Below are 14,591 nucleotides of genomic sequence, written 5' to 3'. Positions count from 1 at the left end.
TCTGCCAGCTGACAAGATGATGAAATTTTCATGCTTAAAAAAAGCCCTCTTCATTTCCCAATTTAGATTAGCTAGTGTTTCTCTCCCCGTGTGTGTGTGTGTGTGTGTGTGTGTGTGTGTGTGTGTGTGTGTGTGTGTGTGTGTGTGTCTATTTGCTCTTCTGAAGCAGAATTTAAGGGGAGGGGAAACACATATCAATTTTTCACTGTAAAATTGAGTCTTTTAAAAACATCCTTAAAAGCTTAGAGATATAGTCTTTAAACTGGCTTTTTATGATTTTCAAAAAAATACCAGTTCAATTTTAACTTTGTATAGAGGAACCAATTAGGACAGGGGCATGAAATCAACTCTGAATTAGAGCTTTCTGTGCTGCCTCAAAGTCTTCCAATGCTTCATCAAATCTCGAGATAAAGCATTAGAGTTGTTTTCCTCCTAAGGAAATTAATATATTACTTGAAATATCCTTGCTTGGTGCTTCTTGTATGTATACAGAAATTTAAATGTTCTATGAAACAAGAATCCGAAGGATACAATCATTGCTATATGGTGAGAGAAAAAAGCATTTCCCCTGCTATTAAAGGAGCCAATATTAAAACACTATGATACAGACTGATTCTCAGGTATATAAAAATTTTAATGTTTGCTGCATCACATTTATTCAGTCAGCGCTATTTATTCACCACAGAATATAACAGAAGATGTGGTATATTTTTTGAAGAGTGATTAAGAACTATACTTTGTTACCCTAAACTTTGGCCCTTTTGTTCTTGACAGCCAGATTTCTTGGTGATCTAGAACTGTGTTCCTTGGCAGGTTACAGTGTTTGGTCAAGTACCTTATACTCCTCCACTGTCTTACAAAAGCTCCCTCCTTATGGAGATGCCTCCTTTCTCAACGTAGGTTGTTCTTCCCTGCAGTGATTCTAAAACTAAAATGAAAAAAATATGGAGACTCTTGTTCTCAGTCCACTAACAACTTTATGTCCAGTGGGGAGCATTTTTTAACTTGCAGAATAGGAGGGAACTCTTTTGGTCATTAGCTTCAGAGAACAGTCACTTAATCTCAGTACTTAGTACCAACATCCTTATCTCCAGTACACTTGGTGTATTAATCTCCAGCTGGTATATCACACTGAACTAACTGTAATCAGGATCATTTGAGGCACGATAACAAAAGAAACTCAACACCATATCCCTCCACTGGCAAAGTTCACTTAAGTCTGGGGTCAGGAAGAAAGAGAACACTCTACCAATAAAGTATAACTTGGAGGTGCATGAGCTTTCTGTATAAAAGCTCTGATCTTGAGAATATTTGAAACATTTGTTCATCAATGGGGCCATGAAAAGAACAAATAATGGATTTCTTTCTCTCCCAGACAATCACATATGCCTAAGGACAGAAAGTAGAGAAACAAGTTCTTAATTTTGAGGACAATCATATCATTCTTCAACTGTAGGAATGACATTTGGGTATTTTAATTAGAAATTCCTTAAGAAAGTCAATCAAGTGGGCAGTTAACGACAGGAAAACTAACTTGCTGTTAGTGAGATGGTTGGTAGACAATTAAAACAAATGCTATAGAAACCTTGGGTTAAATGTCTAGATGCCTAAAACTAGGTTATTTAGCTTGAAAAATACTTACATAACCACGACCACCACACCACACACACACAGTTAGAAATCAATCTTTCAGTTAGGGCATATTTCTAACTATTCAGAAGATCATTTTTTCTGCCTATTCTCAACTTAGTCAAAACAGATTGCCCGTTCTTAGAGAAGGAAATAGATGAGCTTCTTCTAGTATTAACATTTCCATGGTGAAGATTTTGATAGACTAAACACAGAGAGAAAACTCAGAATTCTTCCCAAGAGTCAAGAATCATGCTCTGCTCAATGAGGTCTGTAAACGAGCTGAATAGTTTTGATTTGGACTCTTCATGCTAAATAAAGGCCTAACATTTCATGTGCTGAACATTTCATCTACTGCGGAATGTGAACCCACAGATAACCTTTATTCCCATCCAACTGTTCATTAAGTACAGCACTGGATTATTCACTAAAATGTTTCAGATTTCCCAAAATGTAGCCATAATTATTATTTTAAAAATATCTTCAGACAAACCTACTTGGTTCTTTTTTCTTGACAAATACAAATTATTCTACTCCAAAATCACAAGACTAGAACTCTATGCGTTTACTCTTCATCCTAATGATCCAATACTTGATTTTCATTTAATGAGTTCGATTTTAAAGAAGATAATGCTATGTTATATGTTAACTAACATATAAGTAGAAATTATAGGATGATATTGATCAAAGTCAAGAGTCTTACCTAATAGAACCAGAGCATTTTTTGGGAAATGCCTTGCCAGCATAACCTCTTTACCTAAGTTACAGTGAACTTCCAAGTAACAGAAATTTTGTTTAGATGACAAATGACATAATGAAACACTAAGAAAAATCAAATGGGAAATGTGGTGTTTTTTTCTTTTAATTTTAACTTTTGAAGAGAGAAAAACTAATTCATATCAAATGTGTTAAAAACCAAAACAAAAACTTTGAAAGGAGCCTTCTTTCTAATGCAGACAGCTCACTCACTGTTCTGGAATTTTTACTATATACTTATAAAAATTAGACATTCTTCTTTAAACTGCTAGACAAAAGCATTGAAATTTAAAAGATGTTTATTCTGATTTCTTTGGAAAACTAAGCTATGAAATGGTTTAGATTACCACATAAACACAAAGTGTTAGCTAGTTGGCAGTTTATTAAAATCACCACACGGGAAGGGATAGTTAGGGAGTTCGGGATTGACATGTACACATTGCTGTATTTAAAATGGATAAACAATAAGGACCTACTGTATAGCACAGGGAACCCTGCTCAATTATGTAACAACCTAAATGGGAAAAGAATTTGAAAAAGAATAGATATATGTATATGTATAACTGAATCACTTTGCTGTACACCTGAAACTATCACAACATTGTTAATCAACTATACTCCAATATAAAATAAAAAGTTTTAAAAAAGTAAAAAAGAAATAAAATCACCACACATGATTTTATGGCTCTAGTTGCCAAAGACAGGTAATATTGATTTTTCCTCCTCTGATCGAAGATCTGAGTGACCATTTAACTTCATTTTATTTAGGCAGCAATAAACTAAAACACTTCCTGATTACATTCTCATTTTTCCTTAAAAGCAAAAACTTCATTACTAAAAATACTGCTCATTAATGAGATGAAATGCCCAACAGAAAAATCAAATCATTTTCCTCCGTCTTTTCAAAATTTTACAGTTTCATACAAAAACCGTATCATTTTATTTTAAAACAAGTACCAAACCTAAGTAAGTTGCATATGTAAGACACTCATTATGGATACTTACTTCGTAGTATTTTTTAATGCAACGTCTAATGTCCATGATCAATTTGTTGCTCAGCTGTACCATAAAGGTCAGAGGCGAAGCCTTACAATCGATGTTACTGCAACGATACAAGCTGGGCTCCATATCGGTTCCCTACAGAAGTCAAGACAGACAAGTACACAAAAGGTTACAAAAGGTTTCTTGTGCTTAAAAACTTACATGCTGTCCTGGTGTACAATATTTTAAATTCATTTTATTGGTAAGTTTTTTTTTTTTGACATCTTTATTGGAGTATAATTGCTTTACAATGGTGTGTTAGTTTCTGTTGTATAACAAAGTTTATCAGCTGTACATATACATATATCCCCATATCTCCTCCCTCTTACATCTTATTGGTAAGTTTTTAACCTTATTTTCTCAACCATTTTCCTCCAAAAGATCCCCTCAGTCACCACATACCTTCTACTCTTGCCACCATCATAATGGAGTACAAAGCCAAAGGGAAAACCCTGAAATTACTTTTTTTACATTCAATACATGACAGACTATGGATAAAATAGTTTCCCCTCTGAAAATACCAGTGAAGTCGCATTATTGGAAATAAACATCCTTCCTAGAGATACTGATCAATAATTTAAATTTGCACTTAATTCATTCCAAGACAAAGCAAGAGCGTTAATGACAACAGTTTGCTCCATATTGCCAACTTAATTTTAAGAATAAAGTCTAAAAATTAAGTGTTACACCACAAAGTGATCACTTATTGTTAGCTTAGCAAATCTAAAATTTCTATAACCACTGCCCCCCAACAAATGAAATGTATTTGGGGGAGGGGAGAGAGGAGGAGTAAAAATTTGAAAAAATGAACTATTAGTAGTTGGAGAAAACGTTTTGTTTTGTTTTAAACAAAGACAAAGCAAATGTAATATACAGGAAAACTGTTGGGGTTTCTGGAGCATTTGTTTTCCTTCTTGATACTTAAACATCTTGGTTTCCTGCTCCAATCTGGTACATAACCCTACCCCGCCACACGAAGCAATTCCAGGTGGAAGAGATTTTAGAGCTTGACATCGGCTCTTCCACAGTTAGCCCATCTGCAAGTCGTCAAGCCTCCATGCAATTAACTATCTTATTTACAGCTGTAATGAAGCAAAACTCAAGGATTTAGCAAGTATTGCTGATCTGTGTCTGCCTCTTCCTTGCACTTGCTTCCAAAGACTGCTTTGTTTTGATTCAAAAAAATGCAAAACATCTGCTGTTTGTCCAAATTAACTTAAAATAATTACTTTTAATTTAGATAAAGGACATATTTTCTTTCAGTTTCAAGGTTTTACATGGTTCTGCTGCCTACTCATTTGCCAATGGCTAGTACATGTATAACACTGCAGTGGAATCAAGTAGATTGGCCAAGTTTCAAGTTCTGATCCAAGGTCAATGATACATTTTTTGGCAGTACTTCTTTAGAGAAATGTCTCCCTGTGACTTTTTTAATGCCTGATATGCAAAGACAGCAGAAAAGATAATCAAAGTACCTTTGTCAAAAAGGAGGCAAGTGGGATGTGTAAAGATAAACAAAAACTTTTCAAAAACACTTAGTTCCCATTAACTTGATTTAAGATAAAGGAAAATACTGCTCTAAGTCTTAATAAATTGGGCTGGGAGTGGAGAAATACAGGTTACTAATTAAGGAATTACAATAAAAATACTTTAAGATAATTCAGAATTTTCAAGAGATTCCATTTAAAAAACCAAGGCCAAGCATTCTAGGAAGCCAAAAACAATACTCAAGCATACTCTATTAAGAGGTTTCAAGCAGAAATAAGTAAGTTGTGAAGGCAGAATTCATATGATGCTAAAATTCTTTAAACACATAAAAACCTGCGTTTTCTTTTTCCTTTTTATACACATAGTAGAGAGAAAATGGACTTTATACTAGTTCACTCACAAAACAAACAAACAAACAAAAGAAACAAAAGCAACTAACCGAACCATCGAAGACACTATCATAAATATTCTCGGTTCCACATACAGGGCATGGACATTTGAACCTTTCACAGTCCCTGTATTTCTCTTCATCCGTGAGCTGTGCTGGGCCACCAAGGAGAGCATCATTCTCTTCATCTTTGTGATAATGATGAACTCTAAATTGGGTGGGGTCAAGTCCTATTAAGGTTAAAGAAAAAATAAATTCAGAAAGGTACAATTATTTAAATTCCCTTCTCCAAAAATACTCCAAAGAAGAGAAATCAGAAAAGAATTACTTCAAATTCATGCACATACTACACAACCATTTGAACTCAAGATAGAGGCTCATATCACCAAGACAAATGACTTCTTCTTTTAAGGAGATGATAAACAAAACAAGTAAACTGCACCAAAACAATGCAGAAACATTCCACTGGACATTTGCGTTTGGAAGCAACTACTTCTATAGGATGGTTTTACTATTTTCTTAAAGTTACGATGAAAATCTCAAAAAAATGTGCACTGTTAAAATCTCCTAAAATCAAAGTATCACCATTAAAACTGAAAATAGAGAATAAAAATCCCATTATGGAAAACAAGTTCACTGCTATTACAACTGCTTCAAGTGCAGACACCACTGCTAACCCTGATCTCAATGCAGTGGTCGATTCCATCTTGGCTCAGTAGTTAACAGCATGTAGGTTGCAATCTAATTCAGTGGTTAAAATTCAGTAGCAGCATCTGAGTCAAAACTCAACATGGTTTTTTTGGTGTTCTGAATTCAGGAATTTAAAATATGTGCAAAAACAATGAATCTACAAATTCTATAGGCCAAAATGTCCCTGACAATACTGAAGCCAAATATACCTTCTATATTTCAATCAAAACAACACAAGAAATCAATCGATGCATAGTTTACACTATCTTGTTTCCCCAAACTATTTGAGAAAAGAAATGATTGTAAGGCCAACCAATTTAACTTGCCTTTGACCAAAGCACATATGTCAAAATGTACTATTTGGATTTACACTTAAAGATAATTATTCCACACTATATCTTATAACATTTCCTTGAAAGCATTCCTTAGCAATCCCAAAGAATTCTAGGCTTCTGAGTAATCTAAAGAAAGCTATCATTTGTTTTAGTACAAAGGTAAATAAGTAATATAAAACAGTCACTAAGCAAAAAAGTTCAAATACCAAAAACATCTAAAAATTATTGTAACTCTATCAACAGCTTGCATAGTTAGATAATCTAACAGATGTATTCAGAATTCAGTGACAAGATCCTAAATCCTATCTGGTCAACTGTCAAGTGGCATCTCTTTAATTATAAAAGACTTAGGGCTGACTGACACAGTGGAAAGGTGCTGAACAAAGAATGAAAAGACTGAGACTTTGAGTCTTGGTTTTCTCACCTGCAAGATGGAGCTACTACCACCACCATGCACTTCTGAAGTTTAAATCGGATGTTAGGGACAAATCGTTTTCAATGGTGCCTATCACTGGTAAGCACCCAATAAATGCCACGTGAATGAAAAAATAGTGGATGAACATCATTTAATCCATCATTTAATATTCATTCAAAATTACACATTTGGAAAAATATATGAAACGCACGTTCATGTTGCACAGCAAGTTAATAGCTGCTCTTTGTAGTAATTAATCAAAGTGAGTATTTCTCAACATGATAGTGTATAATAAAAACAAAGACTACACATTCAAAACAAATTGAAAAACTGTTCTTGGTTACTGTAACATAGGTCACTTGGCCCCAAGACTCACTATACATTTTTATCTTACAAGTTACCTATAGCTTAAGAGCAACAGCAAGTTAGTGAAGTGTGGGGGAATATACACCCTCTCATTTAAAGACAAGGAGGGGCAGAGGAATAAGAGAGACCACGCCCACGCCTCTGAATGGTGACATTTCTTCTCTGTAGTGAAAGGCAACTGCTGCAAATTCCTGAACCTCTAGCTGTGAATCCAACTGTATTCACATAATGTCTTGCTTTATTCACGATTATGAGAAAGCAGCTCCACCTTTTCTCTGATGGTATAATTATTCATCAATTCCCCAGGCCAATACTATTCAAAAAGTAAGGAAAAAGAAAAATAATAAGTGTTTTCTGAAAGACAAGCTTCTTTCACAACCTAAATATCAAGGAACAAAACAAAGCTGGCTTTGCACATAGACAAAACTGGATGGGCTCTAACAAGGAAGCAATGAAATCTCTTTCTAGGCCTCCCCACCAGCCATGCCCACTGAGTGCACCTGAGGCTTGGGGAGGCCTGCCTGCTGAGCACACCACAACTGGACATGGGCTGCCTTGCTACTTACGGAGAAAAGCCCAGCAAGTGACCAAGAGTTATGAAAAATTATCAGGCCTTATGAAATGCCTACTTTAAATGTCCATTTCCACAATCCTTATCTGCCCATGGCAGTAACAAAAACAAATGGCCTACCTAATTACTTCAGATTTATTCACAAGCTGATTTTTTTTCAAGAGAAGGGACTTCACCTCAGAACTCTTGGCCATAAGTCAATGGTAAATTTTTTAAATATAAAGGGAGAAGACGGTGTAATTACCTTAAAATATTAGGTATATAACGATCCTTGTACAAGAAGTTACTTGGATACAAAAATTTCACAAAAAAGTGATTTTCTTGGGAGGACAATTGTAAGTTCAACAGGCAAATCACAGAGGACTAAGTTAAATCTTTTTAAGAAAACATATAATTAGTCATGTTAAAAAGTATGGATCATTGCTGCTGGAATCCTTTTTTAAGGTCAAAATCCATGCTTAAACCCCAAACTTATTCAACATATAAATTAATTTTTCCAAATCCGCACAAAATTGGCGATAAGCAGCTTATTTCGAAGTTTCGGGAAACTTACAAAAGTTTTACTGCTTAAACCATAACTCGTTAAGGCTGGAGCGAAACAACAGGGAAAAAGTATCTGGTGCTGCCACCTAGAGGTAGATTCTGAATTTTAAAATGTACAAAATAGCTGCTACATAGAACTCCATTCATAGTTACTGTCCCTCCAAAATGAAGCACTATTGTCAGAAATGACATTAAAGCAAAATCTTTATAATCACAGTTTCCATACATGCATATACAGTGCATAATCAATATTAAACTGCACACCATACAGTAAGTAATCACAGTAGTCTTTGAGCGAGCAAGAGATACAAAACTGAATTCCAAGTTCCTTATCTCTTCTAACGAGAGCTTTCTCTGAACTGGCCTAAAGAAACAAACTTTATGCCCCAGCTGAAAAGAGATCTTCCACTTCTACTAGACTAGCTTTTGACAGATGACTTCAATCATTTGGTCCAGCACAGGGTAAAAGGAGGAACAGCCTCCTTGGGCTTAGCACCAGTTACGTGGGGGAAGAGCAGGAGTGGAAATGATGTGCGCTTTAATTCAATCCTGTGGCTTGTCGTGACCCAGCCACACCGTTTTGCTTGGGCTGCAGTGGGGGCGGGGTGGGGGAGGGCAACAACGATGAGACAGGACAGAGGGGCAGCGGAACGAAATTGAAATACTGTCATTTATAATTAGAAAACTTATAGGATCTCACATTATTTTGGCAACAGGATCAAAGCTCTCATGTTTCAAGAAGTATTTATAGAAAGTAACATGACAGGCACTGGAGGGGATGAGTTCAGCAGTGCCGTTTTATACTGAAGATCGCCACATTCTTATCACACATACCTCCAATGTAACACTTAGCACAGAATTATTTTTTTTACCACTGTATTTTCTAACAATTGTAAACTATCTGTTTTTAGAATGTTCACTTGCCTCCATTTCCAAGGAGTATTTAAAATACTCCAAACTCAAAGCATTAGGTTTAGAGGCTGATGCATTTGACTAAATAGTCTTCTTCCTCCAAAAGACAAGGTCTCTATTAGTGCAACTGCAAATAACTACAGTAGAGTCAATTACATGTGTTCATACAACTGGGGAAGAGGGAAAAATCCATATGAATGAAACTCCAAATGAGTAGAGTAACTGGTATTCCCAAGCAGTTGTCTGTAATATGAATCACTTAAACTACTAGGGAAGCTAATTAATGAAGTCCTACTGTGAATATTTTTTTCTAAAAATTTCTTCTAGGAAATGAATCCTTTCCACGAATCCAAGCTTTCATATAGCTGGACTTCTTAGAGAACAATACACAAACTGAAAACTTAGTAGGATTAAAGAAAAAATATTTAATGAATTTTTAAAAGGTGACTGCTACATCCATAAAAAGCCTTGTATAAGAAAGTTCATAGCAGCTTTATTCATAATAACCATAAATTAGAAACAATCTGATGTCCATCAACAGGAGGATGAATAAACAAACTGGTATAATCTACCATGGAATACTACTCTGCAATGAAAAAGACAGAATACTGACATGCAACAAGATGGATGAATCTCAAATATATGCTAAGTGAAAGAAGCTGAACACAAAAAGTATATACCAGAGGAGATTATTTATATAAAATTCTAGCATAGGCAAAACTAAACTATGGTCCTAGAAATCAGATGAGTGGCTGCTTTTGTGAGGGGGAGGGTATAGACTGGGGAGAGTACAAGGGAACTCTCTAGGCAATGGAAATATTGTTTTGATAAACTGTTTGCATGCTACTCTTAACACTGTACATTTCATGGTATGTAAATTATACTTGAAAACAAAAACATCCCAAATAGAAGATGTTTGTGATATATATTAAAAACATTCCAAATAGAAGATGTTTGTGATATATATTTCCAAAGAACTCATTTAGAATATAAAAGGAATGCCTGTAAATCAATAAGAAAAAGACAACTCAACAGGAAAGCACAAAAAGACTTGGACAGCTCACAAAAGAAGATATTCAAATGGCCAATAAGCATAAGAACACGTGCTAAACTTTATTAGTCATCGAAGAAACACAAATTAAAACCACAACATTATGCCACCACATAAAATGAAGAAGAGAGGAAACACCAAGTATTGGTAAGAATGTCGAGCACTCAAACAGGGCTAGTAGCGGGTCTAAACTAGTAGGACCACTTTGGAAAATTGGTAATATCTACTAAAGCTGAACATACATGTCCCCTATGACCTAGCAGTTCTCCATCTAAGTATATACCCAACAGAAATATATACAATTGTTCAACAAAAGACATGTGCAAGAATGCCCAAAGCAGCACTATTCATAACCACCCAGAGTGGAAAGAACCCATAGGTAGGTAAGTCACACAGTGTGGTATATTCATACTAGACAGAAATGAAGTACGACCACATGGACCCATCTCACGAACATATTGAACCAAAGTAGCCAGACATAAAGAGTAAAGACATAATTTATACAGCATCGAAATATAAGAAGACCTCATCTATGATGTTAGAAGTCATGATAGTAATTTTCTGGTGGGGCATGGAGGATAATTCCTAGAAGGAAATACGAGGGAGCTTCTGAGAATGTAGTAATATATTGTTTCTTGAGCTCAGGACTGACTACACTGGTATGTGTTTACTTCAGGAAAATTCCTCAAGCTGTTCAGTTAGGCTTTTGCATACTTTTCTGTATGTATGTTATACAAGAAATTCATACTGATTTCTCATACCATATACAAAAATAAATTCAAAATGGATTAAAGACTTAAATGTAAGACCTGAAACCATAGAACTCCCAGAAAAAACATAAGTACATTCTTTGACATTGGTCTTAGCAATATTTTTCTGGATATGTCTTCTCAGGCAAGGGAAACAAAAGCAAAAATAAACAAACAGGACCACATCAAACTAAAAAGCATTTGCACAGGGAAAGAAACTATCAACAAAATGAAAAGGCAGCCCACTTAAATGGGAGAAGATATCTGCAAATAACATATCCGATAAGGAGTTAATATCCAAAATATACAAAGAACTCATACAACTCAACACCAAAAAAACAAACAACCTGATTAGAAAAATGGGCAGAGAACGTGAATAGACATTTCTCCAAAGAAGACCAACAGATGGCCAACAGGCACATGAAAAGATGCTCAACTTCACTAATCATCAGGGAAATGCAAATCAAAACCACAGTGAGATATTGCCTCACACCTGTCAGAATGGCTATCATCAAGAAGACAAGTAACAAGTGTTATCAAGGATGTAGAGTAAAGGGAACCCTTGTGCACTGTTGGTGGGATTCTACGTTTTTACAACCACTATAGAAAACAGTATTGAGGTTCCTCAAAAAATTAAAAATAGAACTGCCATACAATCCATACAGTTTCGCTTCTGGGTGTTTACCAGGAAAAAAACAAAACACTAACTCAAAAAGATTCATGTACTGCAATGTTCATTGCAACATTATTTACAACAGCCAAGATATAGAAGCGACCTAAGGGCACATCAATAGATGAATGGATAAAGATGATGTGGTGTACACACACAGACACGAATATTACTTAGCCATAAAAAATTTAAAGCTTGCCATTTCTGACATGGATGGATCTAGAGGGTATTATGCCAAGTGAAATAAGTCAGAGAAAGACGAATACCACATGATCTCACTATATGTGGAATCTAAAAGCCAAAACAAAAGGAAAACAGAGTCACAGATACAGAGAGCAAATGGGTGACTGCCAAAAGGGAGAGGGAGTCAGGTGGGGAGGGGACAGGCAAAGGGGATTAAGAGGTAGAAAGCTCCAGTTACATAATAAATAAATCATGGGGATGTAATATACAGCATAATGAATATGGTCAATAATACTGTAATAACTTTGTATGGGGACAGAGGGTTATTAGACTTACTGTGGTGATCATCTCATAATGTTTGCAAATGTCAAATCACTACACAGTACACCTAGAACTAACATAATATTGTACATCAACTATATTTCAATTAAAGAAAAAGAAAATTCACACTGAAGAAGGCAGGAAAAGTACTAAGTATCTCTCATGATATATCTCTGAGTTTGTTTCAAAATGTGTTAGATTGCAACCAGACATTATGTACCTCCTCACAGATGTACACACCATTACCTAGGAAGTCGGATTAGCAAAAACTAAAATAAACTGGACTGAAATATGGGCAGCTCTTTAGACCTAACTACCATTTTACAGGAAATAGATGGGACAGAGGGATGTGTTAAAGGATACCACTAGGATGCAATTGGCAAACTCCAGAATAAGGGACATTCCACATGACAAAAATCACCAGTTTCCTTAAATAAATTGCAAGGATCCAAAAAAAAAAAAGAAAAAAAATTAGAGAAGATTAACTATCATATGGACTCTGATTGGATTCCAATTCAAAGAAGGAGCTTCTTTTTAAAAGAAAAATGCATTCACAATACGATTGGGGAAATACATTTATTGGTTATGTGATGAAATGAAGGAATTATGGAGGTTTTTTCCTAGTGGTAATATTGTAGTTATGCTGAAAAGGGGGAAACCTTGTCTTTTAGAAATGCAAAATGAAATATTTAAAGATAAAATGATATGTTGTCTAGAATTCACTTTAAAATCATCAGAGGAGGTGAAGAAGAGGAGTAACATTGGCCACAGTTGCACATGGCTGAAGCTGGATGATGAGCATCTGGGGGTTTCTTACACAGTTCTCTCTACTATTGTACATGTTTGGAATTTTCCATAACAAAAAAGTTTAAAATACTGCAGGATCTAATTTAATGATAAATAACTGACTATACAAGTGGCAAACAACTGAAGCTGCCTTCCACCAACAACAAACCTCTCCATAAGATAAATGGAAATTTTCTGAGTATTTTAAAAGAAATAATATCCAAACCTTTGGGTTAAATAAACTCCCAAGAGTCTTACTGTCCTGCAAAAGATAACTCCCAAAATCTTGATGAAAAGAAAAAATTCTGCTGGACAGCACTCTCATAACCGCATGTGATTATTTGTAATGCCCTTGATGACAGCCCTGAACGTGAATTTTAACTTAATGAAACCTGTACCTCTGAACAGGAAAAAAACCTTATTTTTAGACCTGAGAAAACACAGTAACTTTATGCTGAAAAAATATATGGAAAATAAAATAACACAAATAAAACAACAGATCAAGATCGCTTCTCTTACACAAAGGCCTCTCCTCTCCAGCTATGTTGGTAGATAAAAAAAGAAACAAACCCCGTTTTTTTTCCCTTCTGATTTTGTAAAAACTGTCTTATTTTTAGGATTAAGAGTATTTATATTTTTTCACCAAGGAGGAACATAATATTCACCACCTTTACTCATTTCTGTCTTATTCATATGTATACATTTAACATAGTTTAAGTATCTGTGCACAATGCTGTATTCAGCTTTTCATTTGTTACGTCTTATCCATTTTTCTATAGGCTACACAATCTTGACGTCATTTTAGTATGCTTAATATGATGATCCTAAAATATTTGATCTATAATTAATAATACAATATTGTATACTTGAAAGTTCCTGCAAGTAGATCTTAAGCATTCTTACCACACTTCCCCTGCCCCAAAAGAGCTAACTATGTGTGGTGATGGATGTGTTAATTATCTCGATCTTGGTAATCATTCTACAGTATAAACGTGTATCAAATCATCACGTTGTACACTTTAAAAGCATACAATTAGGGAATTCCCTGGTGGCCCAGTGGTTAGGACTCAGCACTTCCACTGCTGGGACCCCGGATTCCATCCCTGGTCGGGGAACTAAGATCCCAAAAGCCGCACAGCGTGGCATGCATGCGTGCGTACATACAGACATACGTACGTCCGTAGAATTATGTTTGCTAATTATTCCTCAATAAAGTTAAATTTTTAAAAAGTTGATCTAACTTAAATAATTTGAGAAATCCCCATTTTCCTTTGGAAACTCCAAGCTTTACAAAGTCAGAGTTAGAAATCACTACACAAAGCAATTATTCTAAACATGCTCTGGTGTGGCTCCAAGTTCTTAGAAGTGTGCCTGTGTCAAACGAGCAGCACTACCTCGGGCCCTCAGCACAGCGAGCCAGTGACACAGAAACAAGCACCATGTGCTCGCCTTATAGGGACTGCGGTGCAAGGCAGTGCAATGGATACCCTTCATGAGGCTCTCTGTGAATTCCCTCGTGTGCCCTGAAGAGCAGCTGGGATGGCCTGGGCTACCCCTGGAAGTCGGGGCCCTGCTGCTTATCACTGGGCTGGAAGGACAAGTGGGAGGCGGGGACAGGCAGCCACTCCCGACTCCACACTGGCCTCTGCAAGGCACATGCCCACAATGCCTCAAACGCCTCCATTTTTATAAACTCT

General features: G+C 35.7%; 1 protein-coding gene and 1 long non-coding RNA gene across 4 annotated transcripts in view; one reads left to right on the top strand and one right to left on the bottom strand.

Annotated features, from left to right (window-relative positions):
• Positions 1-14,591, top strand: part of LOC309653016 — a 633,104-nt gene that overhangs the window by 7,502 nt on the left and 611,011 nt on the right. The gene's annotated exons all lie outside the window — the stretch shown is intronic.
• POLA1 (DNA polymerase alpha 1, catalytic subunit) overlaps positions 1-14,591 on the bottom strand; it is a 292,429-nt gene that overhangs the window by 139,731 nt on the left and 138,107 nt on the right. For all 3 annotated transcript variants that reach the window (XM_082446929.1, XM_082446930.1, XM_082446931.1), the window contains 2 exons: positions 5,354-5,532; positions 3,391-3,522 (listed from right to left, as the gene is read on the bottom strand). In XM_082446929.1, coding sequence (XP_082303055.1) covers positions 3,391-3,522; positions 5,354-5,532 — 311 coding nt within the window. The remainder of the gene's footprint in view (positions 1-3,390; positions 3,523-5,353; positions 5,533-14,591) is intronic.

Source organism: Balaenoptera physalus, assembly GCF_965194825.1.
Source record: "Balaenoptera physalus genome assembly, chromosome: X".
NCBI lineage: Eukaryota > Metazoa > Chordata > Mammalia > Artiodactyla > Balaenopteridae > Balaenoptera > Balaenoptera physalus.
This window is presented reverse-complemented; position numbering and strand designations above follow the sequence as displayed.